The 21,083-nt window shown below is 36.5% G+C and overlaps 2 protein-coding genes across 4 annotated transcripts; one reads left to right on the forward strand and one right to left on the reverse strand.

Moving 5' to 3' along the window:
- Positions 1-2,273: 2,273 nt before the first annotated feature.
- LOC149064959 (meiotic nuclear division protein 1 homolog) lies at positions 2,274-3,352 on the reverse strand. The gene is made up of 2 exons (XM_089255436.1): positions 3,163-3,352; positions 2,274-3,051 (listed from the first exon to the last, which is right to left on the reverse strand). Exon 2 carries the CDS (start codon positions 3,019-3,021, stop codon positions 2,404-2,406), a length of 618 nt encoding a protein of 205 aa, XP_089111562.1. The 5' UTR covers positions 3,022-3,051; positions 3,163-3,352; the 3' UTR covers positions 2,274-2,403.
- Positions 3,353-4,100: 748 nt separating this feature from the next.
- On the forward strand, positions 4,101-21,001 carry LOC149064960 (uncharacterized). Of its 3 annotated transcripts, none has more exons than XM_089255441.1 (8): positions 4,101-4,822; positions 7,591-7,833; positions 10,035-10,119; positions 10,967-11,336; positions 13,594-13,666; positions 14,166-14,225; positions 17,491-17,565; positions 20,800-21,001. In XM_089255441.1, the coding sequence occupies exons 1-8, from the start codon at positions 4,718-4,720 to the stop codon at positions 20,851-20,853; spliced, it is 1,065 nt and encodes a 354-aa protein (XP_089111567.1). In that variant the 5' UTR covers positions 4,101-4,717; the 3' UTR covers positions 20,854-21,001. The 3 variants fall into 3 exon arrangements, 2 of the variants coding, with proteins under 2 accessions (XP_089111567.1, XP_089111568.1); XR_016195751.1 differs by having other exon boundaries at positions 4,107-4,822; positions 14,093-14,225; XM_089255442.1 differs by lacking the exon at positions 4,101-4,822 and adding an exon at positions 5,545-5,592.
- Positions 21,002-21,083: the final 82 nt, after the last annotated feature.

Below are 21,083 nucleotides of genomic sequence, written 5' to 3' on the forward strand. Positions count from 1 at the left end.
TGTTTAGACTCTGCTCAAGCAAGTGGACTGTATCTGAAGAAGGCTTTGAAAACTTAAACAACTTTATTCTTATGCTATTAGAACATTACTCAAGAGAGCGACGGAAGGCCCGTGCTCCTTCTCTCGTGCTAAGGCAGCAACTCTCCTCTACTCCCACGCAGTGGGAGGGTTTTGGCGCATGGCGCAGCTTGGCGGTCTTAACAACTATGATTATTCATGTGGAACTTTATTTCGGTTTTTAAAAACCCATCATTCCATGCATGACCGATGTACAAGAGGCAGTGTTGGAGGTTCTGCATATTGAATTCAAAATTTCTAACTGAGAAAGAAAATGATGTGTCTGTCTATTTCAAAAAGTTCACCACATCATATCCGAATCATAAACTAACAACCAACGTTCAAAATAGAATCTTCATTAGCCAAGGGGCCATTCAAGTATTACGTAAGCAGATTTTTAGCCATTTTTGACACCCCCCCCCTTGTCATCCAAAGTCAGCAAATCCGAAACCCTCCCCCCTTCCGATGCTGACGTAATACTTGAATGAGTCTGCTTCTTCTTATACTTGGGGGGGGGGGGCCAAGTATAAGAAGAAACAGACTCAAAGGGCTTGGGCTCAACGATGACGTCGGTAGGTACATAGATATTCTTATTTTCTCAATTATTCAGTTCCATCATTGACACTAGAAGAAGGGGAACATGCAACCTTTTTATCTCCACCCATTTAATCTAAAGAGGTCCAGATTGCACTGTGGATGAGATTAAATTTGAATAGACCAATCAGATAGCTCCATTTCGCAAGCAGCAAATTAGGGCATTATATAAGACTTGCACGCAGGTGCTCAGCTTCATTCTGGTCAGGAGGTTTGACTGAGACAGATGTATATTTTTTCTTTCCACTGAGCAACAGAGAGTTAAAATTTGGTAATGAATCCAAGTGGGATTCTAGGTCGACACCCATAACCCGTCAAAATGCGCTATAAGTTCTGCATTTTCCTTGTATTGTCTTATAATTGCTGTAGCGCAGCAAGCAAGTTCCTGTGACAAATGAGAGAGTTTTGGTGCAAAGGGTAAGAAAAATAACAGTAATTAAGACTCGAAAATGGTGAATCATTCAGCAGAATCACTGTAGAATATGGTCTTAGGAAAAACAACGGTCGGAAACGACACCAAGCAAAAAATTGAGTTTCGGGCTAAGATAGACACAAAGAAGGCTTTGACAAGAAAGTGCACATTAAAAATGTCAGATTTGATGAACATGATGATGTAAGTTTTATTTGGTACAGGCAGCAACTGGTCCAAGGAGTTCCTATCACTTCTGCAATTTTGAAGTCAATTATCTTCAATAAAAGACTGGGTAGTAGCAAGTCATTCACAGCAAGGCTGACTAAAAGAAGTGGGATCAAAGGGCAAGAAAAAATTATTACTAGACTAAATTAATTCACCAGTGAGCAGCAGGCTAGGTTTTTTTCAAATATTCAGTGATCCACTCTATTAACCTCGGAAACTGGTCTCTATCCCCGATTAATCAAAATTCTACTGCAATCTTCTTTTGACCTATTGTTCAAGATCATGATGGGGCTGTTAAAATGTATTCTAGCACCATATGCACTAATTTTTTTTTTTTTTATCAATCTCAGTTTTAACAAAAAAAGTACATAAATAAATTATAATAATTATTTTCGTTTGACTATAAAAATAGATGTCGGTGAATGTGCATTTGCAGTTTTCTCGGAAAATGAAAATAAAACAATAAGGATATACAGTCAAGTCTCAAAACTTCAAGGTTCTGGATAATAAGAAGGTAATATAAGGCTGGAATTTTTTAAAAATTCCTTATCAAAACTCTGTATTTTTTCTAAGCATGAGTCTTGTTTCGTACTCAGCGTACCATGAAGTTGCACAGGGATTAACATTACATCGAGAAGCAGCAGTTTAACATTCCCAAACAAGATTTTTAAAAATATCATGTAGAGCAGTATTTCTTAAAATGTGCGTCACAGCTCCTAGGGCCATCACGGCGAGCTGGAAATATTGATTTTTGTGCCTATTTTAAAACGGAAAATATCTAAACTATTCTGGGAAGCCGCAGATGAATTGTGAATGGGTAACAAACGTTTGCGAACCACTGATGTAGAGGGATTTATCGTTGTATCAGGTATTGTTGTAGCAAGGTTTCACTACAGTTAAAATTTATAGGCACTTCAGATTTTTTTCCTTTGTATTTATCTGAGAATTATTTATACCAGAATGTTAAAATGAGTGAACATGACTCTTGTCACCCAAACATAATATATTTACAAGAAAATTATACAAAACATCTGAAATATTTTTTTTCACCGCTGCATCAATCTGACTATACCCTGTCAGTTAAATTAAACTACACATACCGCTCAAAGTCTCTTTCATTCTACATAATCAAAGTCATCGGGAATCCCGAACTGCTTGTTGATTTGACTTTCTTCGACAAAAAACTTCTTTTTGCACCATGACTTGATGGAGAAGACGTTATCCGTCCACCTGTTAGCAGCCTCTTTGGCGTCCTCGGCTTTGCCTTTGAGTTCTTTCAGCACCTCTGGGTCATTTTCTCGATAAATCTCCAGCTCGGCTTTAACTTCGGCTAGAATGGATTTCTTGTTTTCGAGATCCTTGAGGATGTCACGCCTCTCATCGGTCTCGTTCCTTTGTTTCTGGATCTGCTTCAGATTGTCCTCGACTGTCTTGAGACGTTTACGGGCCTTGTCGAGGCCTTCTTCAAGCTCCTTGATCTTGGCCTTGCGCACTTGACCAGCTTTGCTGGGGAAGGACCAATAGTAGATGGAGGTGCCAATCTTGTCGCTGTCCACCAAATTGTCATCGACTAGGCTCTGGACCACATCTTTGACGGATTGGGCGATTATGCCTTTCTCCTTTGGCGCAATTTTCTCCAATTCTTTTAACTGGAAAACCTCTTTTTTCTCATAGAAGATCTCCAGCATGCGTTTACGTTTCTCTTCGGCACTGACCCCTTTCCGCCTCGACATTGTTTTATCCTTTCAAATATTATTTTAGATCTGAGTATAAACCATTAAAGATTAATGTCAATTAAAAATTAAAGACACTTAGGCATCTATTTAGGCAGAAAATAAGACTTTAGGCATCTATTTTTTTTTCTTTCAACTCACTTATGAATGAATCTCGAAATAATGTCTCTCAAACCGACGAGCTTGGTGAGTTACTGCTCTCAGTAGTAAACAAACAATTGGCGGGAAAAAAATATTATGTTGCCAATTTTTAATTCCGGAATGTTGGAGAGAAAAGGAAATTAGGCGTTGCCATTTTGCAGTTGGTATGGTGTGATCTCTGGCCATTTCTCATAAAAAAATTGTCGTCAAAATAAATGCCAGTAATTATTTTAGCTGCCAAAATATGGCCATTGTCAACACAAGCGTTGTGACTGGATTGAGTCATGCACAACATCATCTCATTAAAAAAGTGAAGTGACCATAAATGACCATTACATTTCCGTAATTTCGGCCATCTGTGAGTGATGTCTCCACCACACATATTATGGCTCACAGATGACATCTGTCGTAGTCTGGGGTGCTATACTACGGCACCACTGGATATGAAGCTTCATTTTTCGCCAATAGGGGATTTTCAGCAATTCCAACAATTGGCAATTTTGCTCTCCTTCGGCATATTTTTTTGGCGAGAGTTAGCAATTTACCATATTTTCCTCCAGGGAATGTGGCCACACCAAGTTAAATCGTTTTATTTTTCATAGAGTTCATTTAAATGTATTGAAATAGTACTTCATCGCCCCGCCATTGGTGATTCTTGAGAACTTTATTCAACAATTCCCTTATTTGGATCCTGATTTTCTTCTGTATTTTTCCGGGAAAACACGGTTGGCCATTGTATAATCATTAATTGCGATCGATGTCACTCGAAGGCTTTCAATTTTAACTAATAGATGTGTTAATTTTAACAATCATAGATCATAACTATCATATATGATTGTACCTAGGGAAAATATCCTCGTAAGTACTACGACAAATGTCCTGTAATTGCGAGAATAGTCACATCCCTTTAAAATAATTTCAGTGGAGAGATGCCTGTTGTAAACAAGTGTCTAGTTCCACAGATAGCTACTTGTATCCTCTTTCAAAGTGCGCGCGCATTGCAAAGATTATTTCTGTATCTAGTTAGCTACTTCATTCAGGGTATAGTCACTAGTATAAGGGTATCTAGTCGCCTTTATTCAGGGTACATGTTTAGATGATGCGTTTTGAAAGCATCGAGCTAAAATTACCAATAATTATATTATAGTAATAAGAGCTCGATGAATAAAAGCGATTGAGTGCTTGTGAAACGTGTTATGCACATGCGTACTGCACTGGAATATCCCTCCATAAAGAAGGTATCTAAAAAAACAGAAATAATCTTTATTATGCGCATGCGCTTCAGGAAAGGACACAAGTAGCTGTCTGTAGGGACTAGACACTTGTGTGTGTGTGTTGAGGTACAAAAACAACAACCCAAGGTTTTTTTTCCCCTTTCACCACAGGCAGAAGTCCCAAGCTGGGCTGAGGAAGTAAGGAAGGCGTATGCATTTTAGTTTATGCTGCAGATTTTTGTTTGATTATGGCTCTTTTGCATTGTTAAGCTCTATAATATTCAGCGACATGCCTGGCGCTGCGCAAAATTATCATTTTCATTATTATTGTTATTATTACGATGAACTTTGGTTGTGATATCGACGACGATTTCTTCGCGGAATCCGAGGAAAATAACGAAGAAGAGACATCTTTGGACAAGGCCACAAAGATATGCCATCCCAAGGTAAAATAAAACAAGAAGCGTGTGTAGGGGTTTCACAACTAAGGGACCTTGTTTATCAACTGATGCAATAGTTCGTTGACTTGAGGCCATCCTTGTCGAAAAAAAAAAAACCTTGTTATATTTCCTGTAGTGATATTTCATTTGGTGCATGTAGGCTTTTAATGATGCAGCATTTTTACTATCCTCTTCACTTAACAAGTGGTGCGATTTCTAAGATTTCTGTGTCTCAAGGCTTTGACTGTTAACTCCACTTGATCGTGTGCTTTCTAAAATTCCTGTGTCCTAGAGCTTTTGTACTATTAACTCCTCTTAATCGGGTGCTTTCTAAAATTCCTGTGTCCTAAAGATTTTGCTATTAACTCCACTTGATAGTGTGCTTTCTAAAATTCCTGTGTCCTAGAGCTTTTGTGTGTGCTATCAGCTCCATCTAATTGTGTATTTAAGTGTGCTTTTTAAGATTTTGGTGTCATTCCCAGAGCATTATTAAATTAGCTTAATCATGCATTTTAAATGTGCTTTCTATGTCTCAGTGTGTTAAAGATGCGATTGCCTTTGAAATGAGAATCAGATGCTGTATACCGAAGCCATGAGGTTTTCAATTTCATTAGTTGTGCGATTCAATAATGCATTCGTAGTGAAATCTTCACCCAGTGTCTTTCCCTAACAAAAAATAATTGTGTTTATTGTTCATTGAATTTAAGCTTCGACTGATCAGTTGAATAGTGTTGTAAAATAACATGAACGAAAAGCTGCAACCACTGGACAAAGAGGTGATTTGTGTGTATTTATCGTGAAGCAGTAAATTCCCAAAGCATGAATTATTGATGTTTGGCTATTTTTTTTAATCATTTGAACCAGTTTAAGGCCTGTTTATACGAGTTAAGTGATTTAATAGCTAACTAAATTTTAAGTCGTGTATTTCAAAATATATGCCCAACGTAAAGGCCTGTTTCATTCCCTAGGTTAGGGAACTAGCTTCTGACTGTGCATGTCTGGGTTTGAATCCTGGTTTGGGCATGGATGTCTACTAACATACTAACAAATTCCCTGGACTGATTGTAAAGATCTCTTGGGAATAAGTGGTGATCATATTATTAAAAAAAAAGGTTACAATGGTAAATGAGTGAGTGGTCAAGTAGAATAAGGTCCAGTCTGTTTTTTTCGATTAAGTAGGTAGGCCTACTGTGTGCACGAACCAGTGGGTGTGCTCTTGTATTATCCAATGAGCATTCGCAGCTTGATTACTTATGTTGGGACAGATTTTAAAGTGTATGATGACTTAAAATTTAGTTAATTACTAAGTTACTTAAACCGTGTGAATGGGCAGGTAAAGTAACTTACTCTACTAGGTAATTTTGGCCTGAAAAAGTTTTTTGTAAATGACATGCTTCTTGTAAAGCTGACCACATAAGCGAGCTGCACTTGTTATGTTATCATCCGCAATGCATTCGTGGGAATCATTTTTCATGAGGTCTTCATGGCTTTGATCTCTTTTCAACCATTAATGAACCAGCAGTGCTGAAGGTATGTTTGAAATCATGTACAAGTGCCTATTTAAAGGTATATCTACACACTTGCACTATGTGTTGTCTTCGAGCTATTTGGTGAGCTAGGGCCGATTGTGATGATTTGTGAAGACAAGCAGTAGAACTCATACTCATGTTCTCGTGAAACTCTTTGGAATCCATTTTTGTTTTATATATCAAAGAGATATATGTCCTTTGCCTCAAGGATTTTGTATGGAGGAAAGCTGTAGTAATGTGATTGCAATCAGTTTGTGTACATGGACAGAAAAGAAAGGCTGGTGTTGTATTTCTTTAACACTTTGGAGTGCTGAGTGGATAACACATGGGTATTGATATTTTCTTGGATAAGCATTTAATATTATGTTAGACCTTAGATTGATTATATACATGTATAGATAGATAAGAATTTATATAGCAGGAGCAGTAGGTCTGGACATCCTACCCACTTGATGTAAACGGGGGGGGGGGGGGGGAACTCCCTGAGTTCTCCCTTCCATGACATTAGGTAGTGTTGTATGTCCTATGCAATAGTCCTGGTAAGGACTAGGTCTCCCGTTTACATCAAGTGGGTAGGATGTCTAGACCTTCTGCTCCTGCTATATAAATTCTTGTCTATCTATACATGTATATAATCAATCTAAGGTCTAACATAATATTAAATGTTTATCCAAGAAAATATCAATACCCATATGTTATCCACTCAGACTGATAAGGACTATTGCATAGGACATACAATGTTACGTAGTGTCATGGAAGGGAGAACTCAGGGAGTTTCCCCCGTTTACATCAAGTGGGTAGGATGTCTAGACCTTCTGCTCCTGCTATATAAATTGGTTTAGTTCTTGTTTTATATATACACCACAGCTCTGGCATTGTATTTGTTTATTTGTTACCTGTAAATTAAACTGAGTAAGCATGTATGTATATCACAAGAGTTGAATTAATGAGTAATGTTGCAGAGAGGTTTACAAGCATTAATAAATGTGGGAACCTGTCACTAAAATTGAGATTCTATTTATGTTAGTTGTAAAAATGACTAGGTGAGTGGGCATGAATGGTTCAACTTCATGTTGATAGATTTGTTCTGTGTTCATTAGGTCTACAATGTACAAATTAGGTTCACAAGTGGTTCAGCTCGCTAATGTATTAAGTAGCTTTTAAGAGCTTTAATTTAAGTTATTGTGGTTCTATAGAATGCATATGGAATTAGTTTAGGGAATTAATATATTTTTTCCCTCTTAGTGGTTTCTGGAAGGCTCTGTATCAAGTACAGATAAAGAGGAAACTACAAACTCGCTCAGGTATAAAGCTGATTATCTCTTCTTCGCTAAAAGATACACAGAAGCCAGAGAAGCTTTTCAGCAGTGTTTAGAGCTTATTCCGTCTTCAAACATTCCCGCTTGCAGAGAAGTCATGGAGGGCCTTTCACGTTCTTTTTTAAGGAGTGGAGATCCCAAAAAGGCATTAGAATGGGCATTTAAATTGGTAAGAATCTTCACAGATTTAGTGTATTATTAGATCATGTCAATGTTTTTTTAAAAGACTTGGTAGTTCCAAACAGTCCATTTTTTCTTGAAGCTTTGTCTGAGGCTTTCATGGCCAGTGTTCAATGAACTACATGTGATTTCAGAGTTCTTAGACCATGGTCTAAGAAATTTAATTCCAGTTTGCTCACATCTGTGGCAGGCATCTTTAGAGATTTAAACACGTGTAAGTCCCTGCGGCAATCAAAAAGGCGGCGTACATCTACTCCCATTGAGTTAATTCTTATTTAGACGTCTGAGGTTTGATCTGCTGCAGAAGAGTTGTATTGACTGGTATCACTGGAAGTGTTTGGCTCTGACTGACTGTGTGTGGAATCTGGTGGCGATTTTCTTTCAAGGTCATTTCCTCTCTGGTTCTTGTCAGTGGCACACCTCACAGCTCTTTGTATTTCTGGAGCAACAGAACCCAAGTGGGATGCACTTTCATCATATCCTCCTTTCGATTTATGTTGTCAGAACAACCAAAAGAAGTAAATAAAACAAGAATCAAGGAATACTGGAGAAGCTGAAATCTGGGGAGACGGGTAAGTTCAGCCATTACGGAACATATATTGACAATCTTACATGAAATTAAATTTGAGAATACAAAAGTGCTACAACGTTTGAAAAGTTCTGAGACTTATGCAGAAGAATGAATACAGATAGAATTTGTTTATTTGGTGTTTCTTTCGAAGTAGCTACTCTGTGCAATTACGTATGCATTTTTGCCATTGTTCATACAAAGATGTAAACCCGGATTACAAACCTTTTTTGTCACATTTTACAGGCCTTTGTTGCTGCTCGCTCCACTTCTTCGGAACTTGGGAATCATTTCCCCTCAAGCAAATTATTTTCTTAGGAAAGGGTCATATGGGGTGATACAGGAATAAGCTGGTTGTGAAAGTATCCGAATGTGATGTTTTGACAGGTAATCTGACACCAGGAGAGACCTGCGAGTCCTTAAACGTCTGCATGATTCAGTGAGATGCAAATCCTGGGTGTCCCCCGTCACAACAATGTGCCAGGTCCCTGCTAGTGTCAGATTACCTGCCAAAACATCACATTCCGACACTTACACAACCAGCTTATTCCCCTGATCTGGCCCCATGTGATGTGACATTTTCCTTTTTCGTCTGATAAGTAAATACCTTCCCCTAAAGATTTTGCTTTAGGGGAAACGATTCTCGAGTTCCGAAGAAGTGCAGTGAACAGCAATGAAGGCACTAAGGTGAGGGCATGACAAAAAAGACTTACAATCCACATTCACATCTTTGTATGAACAATGGCAAAAAATCATAGGTGCACAAGGTAGTTACTTCAAAGGAAACACCAAATGTGTTGTATCTATTCATTCTTCCGTAATAAAATAAGTGTGTATTGCAACTTCTCTTATCGTAGTAGTAATATCATGTGAAGTGCCCAACTATATAAATCGAAATGAGACAAAGTGTAGCCAACTGTGGAGAGCAAAGCTGTACCCCCGGTGAGAACTAGAAAGGAAATTACCTTGTCAGCCAATTGCCAGTACACTCTGCACATATTGCATATTGAAGGACCAGAAACCCCTACTTCCCATCTTAAAGAGAGATTGAAGCATTTCCGAAAGATGGATGTATGTGGAATTTTATAAAAAATAAGTATATGCATATATATATATCTATATAAAGTTGCATAACAAAGTAACAAGAAGCCTGCCTACAGGCGTATAAATCAACAAAATAAGGAATCCCCCCCACACACACACACACAGCCAATCGGAAGCGAACACTTTCAGTTAAACCAGTCAATATAGTTCTTCTGCGGCAGATCAAACCTCAAATGTCTATATAAGGAATAGCTCAACAATAGTAGTGCAACAACCCTACATACTGCCTAAGTTCTGATCCAGCGAATTGGTGCAATAAGAAAGAGACAAATAAATTTCATAGTTTTAGAATTTAACAAAATTAGTTAGTTCACAATTTTAAACCAAGCTATTCAGATAGCGATTATAGAATTAACGTAAACATTAAAAAGACTTCTGATAATCTCATACCAATGGCAACAGTCGTCTTGCTAGTTTTATTTCTTTTATGTTAAATGTTTTCCTTAACTAATTCATTGTATGTATGTAAAAAATATGAAATTTGCAAGTATGTATTAACTGATTTATGATCTTTGCAGCATGCATCCGCTGAGAGCGATGATCAGCTGTTTTCATCGTGGAATCTGCTGGCTACAGTGTGCCATGTACTTGAAAAATATGAAGGTTTGTTTCTTATTTGTCCCGAAGTGAAGTAATTGTTTCTTTGTTATCTTTGAGCTGGGCTTCACTGTTGTACAATTTTGCAGAATTGGGCATACTTATGCACAAGAATAGTGTTGTTATTCATAAATACAGTTACTATATTGCTTACTAGGATTTTTTTTTTTTAATGTATATATAATTTCCTAGCTCATTTAATGATTTATCCACTCTAGCTGCTTCAAACTCATAGCATAATGGCATGGGAGTAAACTGTTCGAAATGTGTGCTCTTGTGTTTGGATCACACAGAGCCATCTTTGCAGCATCATGTTTTTCCCAGCTCCCACCCACAAGTTTGGCGCAATTGATGGTAATTTCCCTGTGAGGCCATCTAAGGCTCCTCATGTACAGTGAGCGTCCCCCCACCAAATAGTGCCCTGATGAGCACATGCATTAAGACACAACTGAGCAAAAGATGTTTCTAAAAAAAAAGTATTGTGAATTCTGCACTATAAGTACACCAGTGTGTGTGGTCTGTGAAAGGTAGCTATCTCACATATCTGACCAACAGAGTTCTTACCCAAGCGGGAGCCATTGATAAGATAGAAAAACCTATTACTGTTGTCTCATAAAGTGTGAATCAATTAGATGAGAGGAGGAGGAAACAATTTTAAAGGTTTTCATTGTAACTTTTATATCTTAGAAACGTCTTTTGTTTTTCTCTAAAATATGTAATTTGCAGAGGTTGGCTTTTTCACGAGTATATATGGTAGTTAAGGTATATGCAGCCTAACCTTTGTTATAATGATAATATAAATGCTTATGTGGTCAAATATATTATCTGAAACAATTTTTTTTCCTTCCTATAGAAGAACTAGAAGCGTTGCATTGCTGTATTGAAATGTACAAAAATGATTCAGACTTCTGGTTACGACTATCTTACTGCTATGCAGGGTTATTTGGCATTTGCTTACCTGGTTCTCGCTGCAAGCTCCAATCTTCAAAATTTTGTTGCAATTTCAAGAAACGAACATTCATTCCAATCGACAATACTATATTAATCGACACGAAACGGAAAAATCTAAGTCTGTCAAACTCAAAGACAGAAGATGCCGTCCATAGTATCAACGAAAGTACGGAAAATGATGTCCTCAACCATAATGTAGATCAGCCTGTTGAAAAATGTGAAATTTGTACCTTAGCAACGCAAATTATTACAGCATGCTTGTTAAGAACAAGGTATTTCTTTTCTGGAGGAAGAGAATTTTCAGTTACATGTGTTTTTGGAAAAAAGAAAAATTCCATATGTGTTGATATCTTTAAAAATTATATTTTTGTTTTATGTGTAGGGCTGAGCTTTAGTATTTTGCAGCCCTCAACCATGTCTATATGTATGTATGGGTGGGAAATGCTGTCTCTCTGGGATGACTATGAATATGCATGTGGCCTTACTCAAGGAAGAGAGAGATACACACACGTGCATACTTATCAGGACTGTAATAAAGATTTTTATGATTTTTATCGGATTGGAAGGTGGGACATGATTGTTCTCTCTCCCCCCCCCCCCCCCCTGACTGCAAAAATTAATAGTGTAATAAAGTAGTGAGGGATCAGGATTAGTTGGCATAGTTTTTGCTTTTCTGTTTTTTCCTGTAGTACTTATAGCAAATGTGACTAATGTTATAGATAATGGTATTTCTTGGGTACAAACTAATGATGAACATATCAAATAAAATTTTATGCTCATTTCTTCGAATCTATTTAAAACTTTTTTAAAACTATACTGACTTATCCCAAATGTGGGGCAACTTGTCACAACCTCTGGGGTATGTTGACATAGCATGATGGCTAACAGGATTTGAGGAATAAACCGTAAGTTAGTAACAACAAAACTTTTATGTCAATACAAAACTACTGGAAAAAATTATGTGCATGGTAATCTTGATCACTATTAGTCAGTAAGTGATTTAGTGGTTAAGTAGGATACAAACTGGTGTGTTTTTTCAGTAAAGTGGTCACTATTCTCATGTTCCAGTGGGCACATGGCTTCATATTATCCAATGAGCATTCAATACTTGATTACTCACATTTCGTTTTTTGAGCAGTTGACAACTTAAAATTTAGGTTATTACTTAATCACTCAACTCGTGTAATTGGATCTTTAGTCTGGCCCTGGTTGTATGAATGGTTTTTTCATTGTCTGAGTGTGGATGTATTTTGCATAGATAATGTTTCAAAACTTTTTGATTATTTTTGTTGCACCATGGTCATTTCCTGTGCACGAGGAGTAATTAGAGGTCTATTTATTCCCAACTGTTGATATGGCAGCTTTTTTTGTATAAGCTTGCTCCAGAAAGATCACTGCACATGATTTCACGTGTTTATCTATAGACATAGTATATTCAAGATGTTCCATTCATTAATTAGACTTCATACATATAAAAACATGCATGTACAAGGTGGATACTATCAACCATCCAATAATTACACGTGATTCCTTGTGAAAAATGAATATGGAAAAGTGTTTTCTATTTTTTTTTTATTTGTCCAATAATTATGGAGTTGTAAGGCATTAAAAATTGATAACATCACTTTTGAGAATCCTGCCAAATTCACCACCACCAAACCAGAACATGACTCCCACTCTGTCCCAAATGGCTGTATTCACCGGCAGAGTTTGAACTATAATTGCAATTTAAAGAATTAGCAATTGCCACGGATTGGTTAAATTGAGGATTTTGACAAATCCTTGTCAATTGCTAATCCTTTAACCTACGATTGTAGTTTAAACTGTGTTGGCGAATGCGGCTGTAAGAGGGATATAAACGGTTAACCAAGCCACGCTGGTGTGTCAAATTCACCAAACGTGCATCAAACAACTTGGTGTTTTTGGGCTGATAGCAATGCTATAACCCTGAGAGTAATCAAGATAGCTAAACCAGTTTTTTTTTTGCCCTTTTTCTCAAAAAATTTGACTACTTGACAGTGAAGAAAAAAAATTGTATTTTGGCAAAAAAAGTGTTGATTTTGGGAAAACAATTTTTCCAATAGATCTCATTTGACTAATGCTTTACATATCTGGTGATGAATTTACCAGTATAGTGGAGGCGAAGGTAACACATAATAACAAGGTTAACACCACTCTGCACAAAGAAGAAAAAGTGCCAGTCATGAAAGAAAATATCTGATCTTGGCTTCTAACAGGGACGAATGTTTTAGTTCACTTTCAAATAGTGGCAACCCGCTGCATAGGGAATAATTTTTTTCATTGGTGTTTGGTGCCTAACTGACCATTAAAAAACTGACACATAAGATTTCAAAATGTTATAACTCCCTTAATATTCGTGCAATCCTCAAATGGAAAATATTTTTTATATTATTTTTTAACAAGAAAATGCATGTGTAATTATCGGGCAGTCGATAGTATCCACCCCTCGTATATGTCATACATATAAACTATTGCTAATGACTTATTTCATATTTCACTATGTTGCAGGATTCTCGTGGTTGCCAGCTCCAACAATAAAAGTGCCATCAACCGCAGAAGGCTTTACTTCACGAAGAGGAAGGTAAATATCGAAAAACATTTTCATTCAGTAAAAAAAAAGATATTGTGTGACATGTTCGCGGAATCGCCTTTCACAGTTTAAGTTACTTAAAGTTGTTAAAAAAAATTTAATGTTCAGTAACTGATACAGTCGAACCCTGATTATGAATTTTTCTTGATTGAAACTTTTTCAAGTCCCTGTTTGTGTATTTTTTGTTCATCTCGACACTGATTTAAAGATTTTCCTCTATTTAGCAAATGTAAATGTTACTAAATCATTCGATTCATTAAATTAGAGTTTGATTGTTGTTCTCCCCCCCCCCCCCTCCTTCTGTATTTTATTCAACTTTTCTCCGTTTTTTTTTTGTTTTTTTTTTTCAAATATCTACGAAGATGTTTTGTTGTTAAATTTTACATCTAGTCTTTTTTTCTTCTTCCCTGTTAACAGTATAAAAATTGTGATTGATAAATGAGATGTACAGCTTTCAGTGAAACGCAAATTTTGTATTGATGCTTACTAGGTGAGCGCCTGCCTTACTCGGATGAAAATTGATTCAATGTTCATAGATGAAGCTTCAAAGGTATGCCATTCTGCAATTTATTTTAGACTATTATGATTAAGCCTTCATAACATTCACTCTATTGTTAATTATTGAATTATTTTCTTTTAATTTTAAGATCTCTGAATAATAAATACAGTGATCCTTTGGCTAACGAAGATGACTCGTTCTGGAATCATGTTTGTTAGTCGAAACTCAATTTTTTCATAGGTTTCTATGGAAAATTGTTTGATTTTTTCCAAGTGCTGCCCAAAATTTTCAAATTTTGTGAAGCACTCAAAAAGCACTATAAAAAACGGCACAAGTAGATGTATGAGAAGTTAAAAAATGAGAAATTGATCTTTCCATTTTAAACTATGTTAGGGTGACCAGATTCCAAAACTGAGGAGGGCAATTCGGTGCGAATTTTTGTGACATCATTTTTCCCCTTTTTCACAACAGATGGCACCACTATTTTACCAAAAAAATAAAATGCATCACAATTGTTCTCAATTAAAACACACAACAGAACCACTATACACAGTACATATGCATTGCCTATAACTACTTAACCTACCACATCCTAATAACCATATTTATCTATTTGTTTTACCAGCATTCAACTTTTCAGTCATATCAATCTTGAGTTAAAAATTATATGTAATCTATTATATAATATATTAATCATGCAAATAGCAATAAAAAAAAAACCCCCAGAAAAATAATTCCGTACACCTGAAAAGGAGGACAAAAAGGAAAATTTTCTAAAATGTAGGACACTTGAAATGACATCAAAAAGGAGGAGGTCTGGTAGCCCTACACTATGTGCAGAACCAACCCAGTTGGGGTTTCTTGGTGTCCACCTACGTAATGCAGTTGGCTTGATTTTGCCTCATACCTGCAGATGGAAGAGATAAGCTCTTATGTCCAGACCATTCACTTTGATGCGAAGAATCTTAGTGAAAACATTCAAGTCTAAAAGCCCTTTTTTAATGTGTTTTCTGTCGATTTAATCTTGTATTTTACATGAAATGGATGAAAAATGGTATGAAACAGAAGTGGAGATACATCTAGAAATTGATTACAAGGTGGACATAAATTATTTGGGTGATGGTTTTTTTTAATGAAATTTCATCTTGCAATGCTGCTGTATTAAGTTAGCATGTGCATTCATATCAACAAACAAATTTCATTAGCCAAGGCTGTCCTTGATGCCAATGTACTTATTCCATCATGGTAGGAAGAGCCGCAACAACTGCATCCAAGATGAATCATTAGAAAACACCTGAGACCAAAACTTGGTGTCCAGACAGTTATTAGTAGGTAGTTTGCCTTGATTGATTTAGCCTCTAAAAAATGAAAAATTTCAAATTATGAAGGCTGGTCAGAAGGGGATGAGAGTCCCAGATGATAAAATAACATGTACAAGTCCTGGAGGCAGAAATTTTACTGTTTTTCCAGTCAGTATGTGTTCAATTTCAGAGAAGGCCTTGGGCTATGTGAGAATGATCAATCTTACAGTATGTCCTTCACCTCTTTGTCTTAGGCCAAATTCTGTCCTTTCAGATGCTTTATTTATAGCAGGCCCAAGCAAGTGAAAGTTGCAGGGCCAAAAGGTTGAGATGTTGCACCAGTTCTTTCTAGTAAAATTTGGTGACGAGATTGGTTGTTCACTGGAATACACACGTGGGCAGATATTACAACAATAGCAACCCATGTACTCTTATCAGTCCAGGATATTTGTGGCACAACACAGACATCAGATTTTTGCTACCGTCACATTGCTCAAGGAAATCAATCAGCAGTTGTCCTTGAAGATGAAGGTAAATTAAATGGAGACACAGACGTTCACCTTGGATGCTGGGGTTAATGACCTTCTAGAGAAATAATGAAAAATTTCAGCCTCCAGGTTCGAGGCAGTTAGCTGGCACGTATATTTTATCATCAAGGTGTTTAATCACCGTCTGATTTGACCCCCCCCCCCACCCATGATCTTTGTAACTTCAGTTTTTCCTCGGATTTATGTATTATAAGTCTTTTTTTTTCTTTTGTTAAATATTTAATTATAAAATACTGTGTTGTGTTATAGACGCATCATTGATGGGAGATCTGGAAAGGCTTTTTCATTTCTCCAAGCCCAAAAAAGGGTAAACACACTATGGGGGGGGGGGGCATGGTTGACCTTCACCTAACAATAGGGCAAGGATATAAAAATGCATTTTAACAATTCAAGGGGCCATGTGATAGTGTATGAAATACATCTGGTTTTGTACTATATTGAGATTCTACCATAAACTGAAAATGTGCTGGAACTGATCAATTTTTTTTTTCACAGTATACTGTCAACAATGTGTTAACCCAATCAACTGTAATTTAAATACCTTATTTGTAAACACTGCACTCCGATTTTACTCAGTCAACTGGTATGAATCGCTGTGACATTCATGTCAACAGAATTAAAGGCCCAGTTAAGAAAGGACAAACATCATGTCACAAAAGTTTGTTAGGTTAATAAATACCAGAAATTGTAATTAATCGTATCCAGTGGTTTTGAATTCATGGTGTTAAGATATTAATTTTCACAGTTTAACCAGTCATCTGGCTACATAGATGCCGGAAACTAGGGACTGAGGCCATTTGAGTCTTCCCTCCCCCCCCCAACCAATAATTTCTGAAAAAACAATGTAATGCACCTTCCTATTCCTGCATATGCACTGAGTTCTATGTATACGAGACGACCAGCAACTTTCAGCGATTTCCAGATTTGACTCAAAGTCCTGTTGACTTGTTGGCCATTGGGCTTCATGGAAATTTTATTTTTGGCCGACAAACTGTTTCAAAGGTTGAAAACCCCTGCTTTTCAGATCAGTTTAATAGTCTTTTGAGCTTTCACATGGATAGAAGAGATCCCCTTTTCAAATAATAATTACAGTATTATTTCCCATGTATGTCTACAAGGTGCATGTTTCTGCGCCATGTAATGCACATGGTAAGACTTGACATCATACCAAACAGTCTGGGAGGTTATCATTCCCATCTTTGTGTATTAAGACAGAGAAATGAGCTGACACATCACACAGGGGGGACACGTGGTTCCAACTGGGTTGTGTTCATAGTGTGAAATGAAAAGATTTTCAGGTTCTCATCTTTCTTTAAATTCTTCATCTGATTTTTGCCATCACTTTTGTGGACCTCAAAGGGCGACAGTATAAAGAGGTTCCATCGTATAAGTATTGAGACATGTATGTAATATTTTATTCACACAGATGAAATAAGTTGAAAATTTTTTTTCTCTTTCTCTCTGCAGTTGCTAAAATCAGAAATGTATGGAAATTCTGCAACAACAAAAGATGATTTAAAAAATCATTCTATAGGTGCATGTGTAAGTTTATTCAATATGTTTATGTGGAATACTCAAAAAAATTATGGTTCCCAGACAGTGGATCATATTCCTACTGGTGGGTCAGAAAAGAATTCTCAAAACAGAACAATTTGACAAGCTTATTATCAAACGAGAATTTCCATTTTTTTTTTTTTTTTTTCGAAAATTCACTTTTTTAATAGTTACTGAATCTTTTGGATGAGCTCTGTTGAATTATGCAATGAGGGTTTATTTAAACTGGAAGGTTTTTTGGTAAAAATCACAATGTGTACAATTAGTCGTTTCTACTTAAACATATTCACTTCTGTATTTCTTCATTCAAAAGGGAACATAACAAAGCTGTTGTCCTACTTACATTAAATCATTTTTTTCCAAACCTGCACATTTTCAGTAGTGCTTTCAAAGTCAAATTTTAGAATGATCAAGTTTCTTATGCTAATGACGAGAGGACAGTGAGGAACCTTCCTTGGCTAGGTGGAACTTTCTGGGATTGACAGGTGGCATACAAATTTCCAAATTAGACTTAACTAGCTCATGTCATTTGTTTTGGTGCATTTTGACTTAATTGGCAGGGCCGTCATTTCAACTTTTTCCGGGGGGGGGGGGGGCAAAGCATGTGTACTCATTGTATGTGTGTATATATATATATACCATTTTTAGTGTATTTTCAAAAGCCGGGGGGGGGGGGGGGAGGGGGCCTGGTCCTCAGGCCAATAAGACCAAAATCCATTAACTAGCTCAAATTTTAATTAAAGAATAACTTTTCCACTGATTTTCTTTCAAAATGGAACATTTCCAAAAATTAAATGTAGATAACTTCCTTGAATGTTGATCAGGAAACATAATACAGTGGAACTTTGGTTAACGAGCAAAAATTATGAACAAATTTTGACTCGGTTAACGAGCAATTATTCGCATTACGAGCAAAAATTTTGCGCTTTTTCAATTTTATTTTCCCATTATCACAACGGAGCTAATGGTTTTTGCTTTCGCCCATACATGTGTTATGTAATTTAAGGTAATATTCTCCCCTACAGTCTCTGGTAAGCGTGCCTCAGTTGGAAAATTAGCACTCGTGCGAGTGTGAATATTTACGATATGAAACTAGATGTAACATAGCAGCGATGCGTATGTGCTCCTGAAGGTTTTTTTTTTCTAAATTCTGCTTGGAAAAAAAATCGTGGGCTGATTGCATTATATTGAACATGATTTTGAGGGGGTTAGCTCATGAACAAGAGCCACTACTTGTGGAAGAGATTCTGTGCTTGGGGGAAGACCATGGACTGGAGGTGCATGAGGATAGCATTCAATAACTATTGGTGAAAGGTTGACGCAGTAGATGAAGTTATCAATTTTTCACACACCAGCAAGAGTTCATGGACGGTATCTCGTCTGAGGAAGAGAGAAGTAAGGAGGAGTCCCTCACATAAAATAAGATTATATAGATGTTTAGAATGTGGGAATCTGTGCAAAACTCTATAGAAAAGAACCACTTAAATAAAGCTGTAGCAATGTGCAATCTCCAACGAACACTGCAATTTATCATTTCCCAGAAATCTTAAAAAGGAGGAAAAAACAAGTGCCATTAGATATGGTTCTTTTTTGAAAAGCACTCAAAAAGAATAAGTTTGCAAACACAGTCTGTAAATCATCCTAAACGATAGCCCTCATCTCTCTCTCATCATTTAGAGTAAGTTAATTTGTAAACTTACTCATCCTATATACAGATACATTAGATTAATACTTACTTTATCCTATTGTACGTTTATTTATGGTGTTGTTTGTATTATGTATAATTATTAATGTGTTTAATTATTGATTGAATGTCATTTTTGTTATTCATTTTCATGGGAACGACTAAATATAGAACAAATTATCAGAGTTTCCATTATTTCCTATGGGGAAGTTTGATTCGCATAACAAGCTATTTGGATAATTGGCGGAATGAATTAAGCTCGTTAACCAGAGTTCCTCTGTATTTAAATATTCTTATACCACTCTTGTATGCTACCTGTCACCCTGTTTTCAACTTTTGTAAAGCAACTCATTCTGGAGAAAAAACTCTTGTTTTTTTAAAAACAACTGTATGTTCAGGGAATTTGTTAGTGTTAGTAGACATCCATGCTCGAACTGGGATTCAAACCCAGACATACAGTTAGAGGCTAGCTCCCTAACCACTGTACTGCCAGGTGGCGATTCTTTACTTCTAATGTAAATTTAGCAAGAGTGGAAATGTTCCTCTTTTGAAAATAAACTCCTTGTTTGATTGTGGAAAATTGAACGAGTACAGATCAAACCTGTTTAATTGGTGTTTTATTTGAAGCAACTACTTTCTGCAATTAAGCATTTTTGCTATCGTTTATGCAAAGATGTAAATGCGGATTGCAAGCTTTTTTTTTGTTACGATCTCCTGTGTCTTCGCCGCTGTACTTCTTTGGAACCTGAGAAGCATTGCCCCTTAAGCAAATTCTTTATCTGAAGAAAATGGAAAAAGTCACATGGGGCAAGATCAGGAGAATAAGCTGGTTGTTGAAGTGTAAAAATGTGATGCTTTGACAGGTAATCTGACACCAGGAGGGACTTGTGAGCCAGCGCATTATTATGATGGAACACCCACGACTTGGCCTTCCAAAGATCTGGTTGCTTGCGTCTCACCACATCATAACATTTAAGGATACACATTGTGACACTTAAGCAACCAGCTCATCCATTGATCTTGTCCCCGTGACGTTTTCCTTGTATCTTGGATGAAGAATTTGCTTAAGGGGCAATGATTCTTAGGTTCAAAAGTGCCGCGACGAAGGCACTGGAGGATGTGGCAAAAATAAATGTTTGTAATCCGCATTTGCATCTTTGTATGAAAAATGGCAAAAATACATAATTGCACAGGGTAGTTAATCAAAGGAAATGCCAAATAAACAGGTTCTATCCGTATTCATTCTTCCAAATTAAATATCTCGGAACTTTTTGAACGTAGTAGTATATGTGTGGTATTATACATTGAAATTCTCTTTGGTTACCTCTTACTGTAAAAATTTTACAGCGGGAGGAGGAGAGTGAAATTCTTATCTGGGGATGGGGGTGTCATGCCAGAAAAAAGTAGGGAATCACTACTGCTGTGTGTGAGGTGTATCTTATGTCATTTTTTAGAGTTTTCAAGTAGGACACTTGTTATTGTAACTCTGAGATGTGCAGAGTTGTATATTAATGCGATTTTCTTTTTTCTGATTGCAGGGAAATAATGCAGACCATCTGATATCAAAGGGGCTACAATTACTGAAGCTTTAAATGATTGTTCAAATGATGATTATATTTTAAATATTTGATAAATATTGTTCCTATCAGATTTTAATTTTCATCATAACCAAAAGAAAAGTTATTTGGTTTTATATGCCAAATCTTATAAATAAAGTATATTTTGTGCATTTATATTCAATATTTATCGTATGTTATAATGTGACTCATTCATTATAAAACTTCAATTCCAGTGACTACACAGTTGGGGTTTAGTGAAGTTG

Source organism: Pholcus phalangioides, unplaced genomic scaffold (assembly GCF_987345545.1).
Source record: "Pholcus phalangioides strain wild (caught in Gottingen) unplaced genomic scaffold, Ppha-v1.0 ptg000042l_1, whole genome shotgun sequence".
NCBI classification, from domain to species: Eukaryota; Metazoa; Arthropoda; class Arachnida; order Araneae; family Pholcidae; genus Pholcus; species Pholcus phalangioides.

What these genes read in the sequence shown, in the direction of transcription:
- LOC149064959 (XM_089255436.1), bottom strand. Translation starts at nt 3,021, where the DNA reads ATGTCGAGGCGGAAAGGGGTCAGTGCCGAAGAGAAACGTAAACGCATG.
- LOC149064960 (XM_089255441.1), top strand. Translation starts at nt 4,718, where the DNA reads ATGAACTTTGGTTGTGATATCGACGACGATTTCTTCGCGGAATCCGAG. An exon ending in GCATGCTTGTTAAGAACAAG is followed by an intron (nt 11,337 to 13,593) that starts GTATTTCTTTTC and finishes ACTATGTTGCAG; the next exon opens with GATTCTCGTGGTTGCCAGCT. An exon ending in ATCATTCTATAGGTGCATGT is followed by an intron (nt 17,566 to 20,799) that starts GTAAGTTTATTC and finishes TTCTGATTGCAG; the next exon opens with GGAAATAATGCAGACCATCT.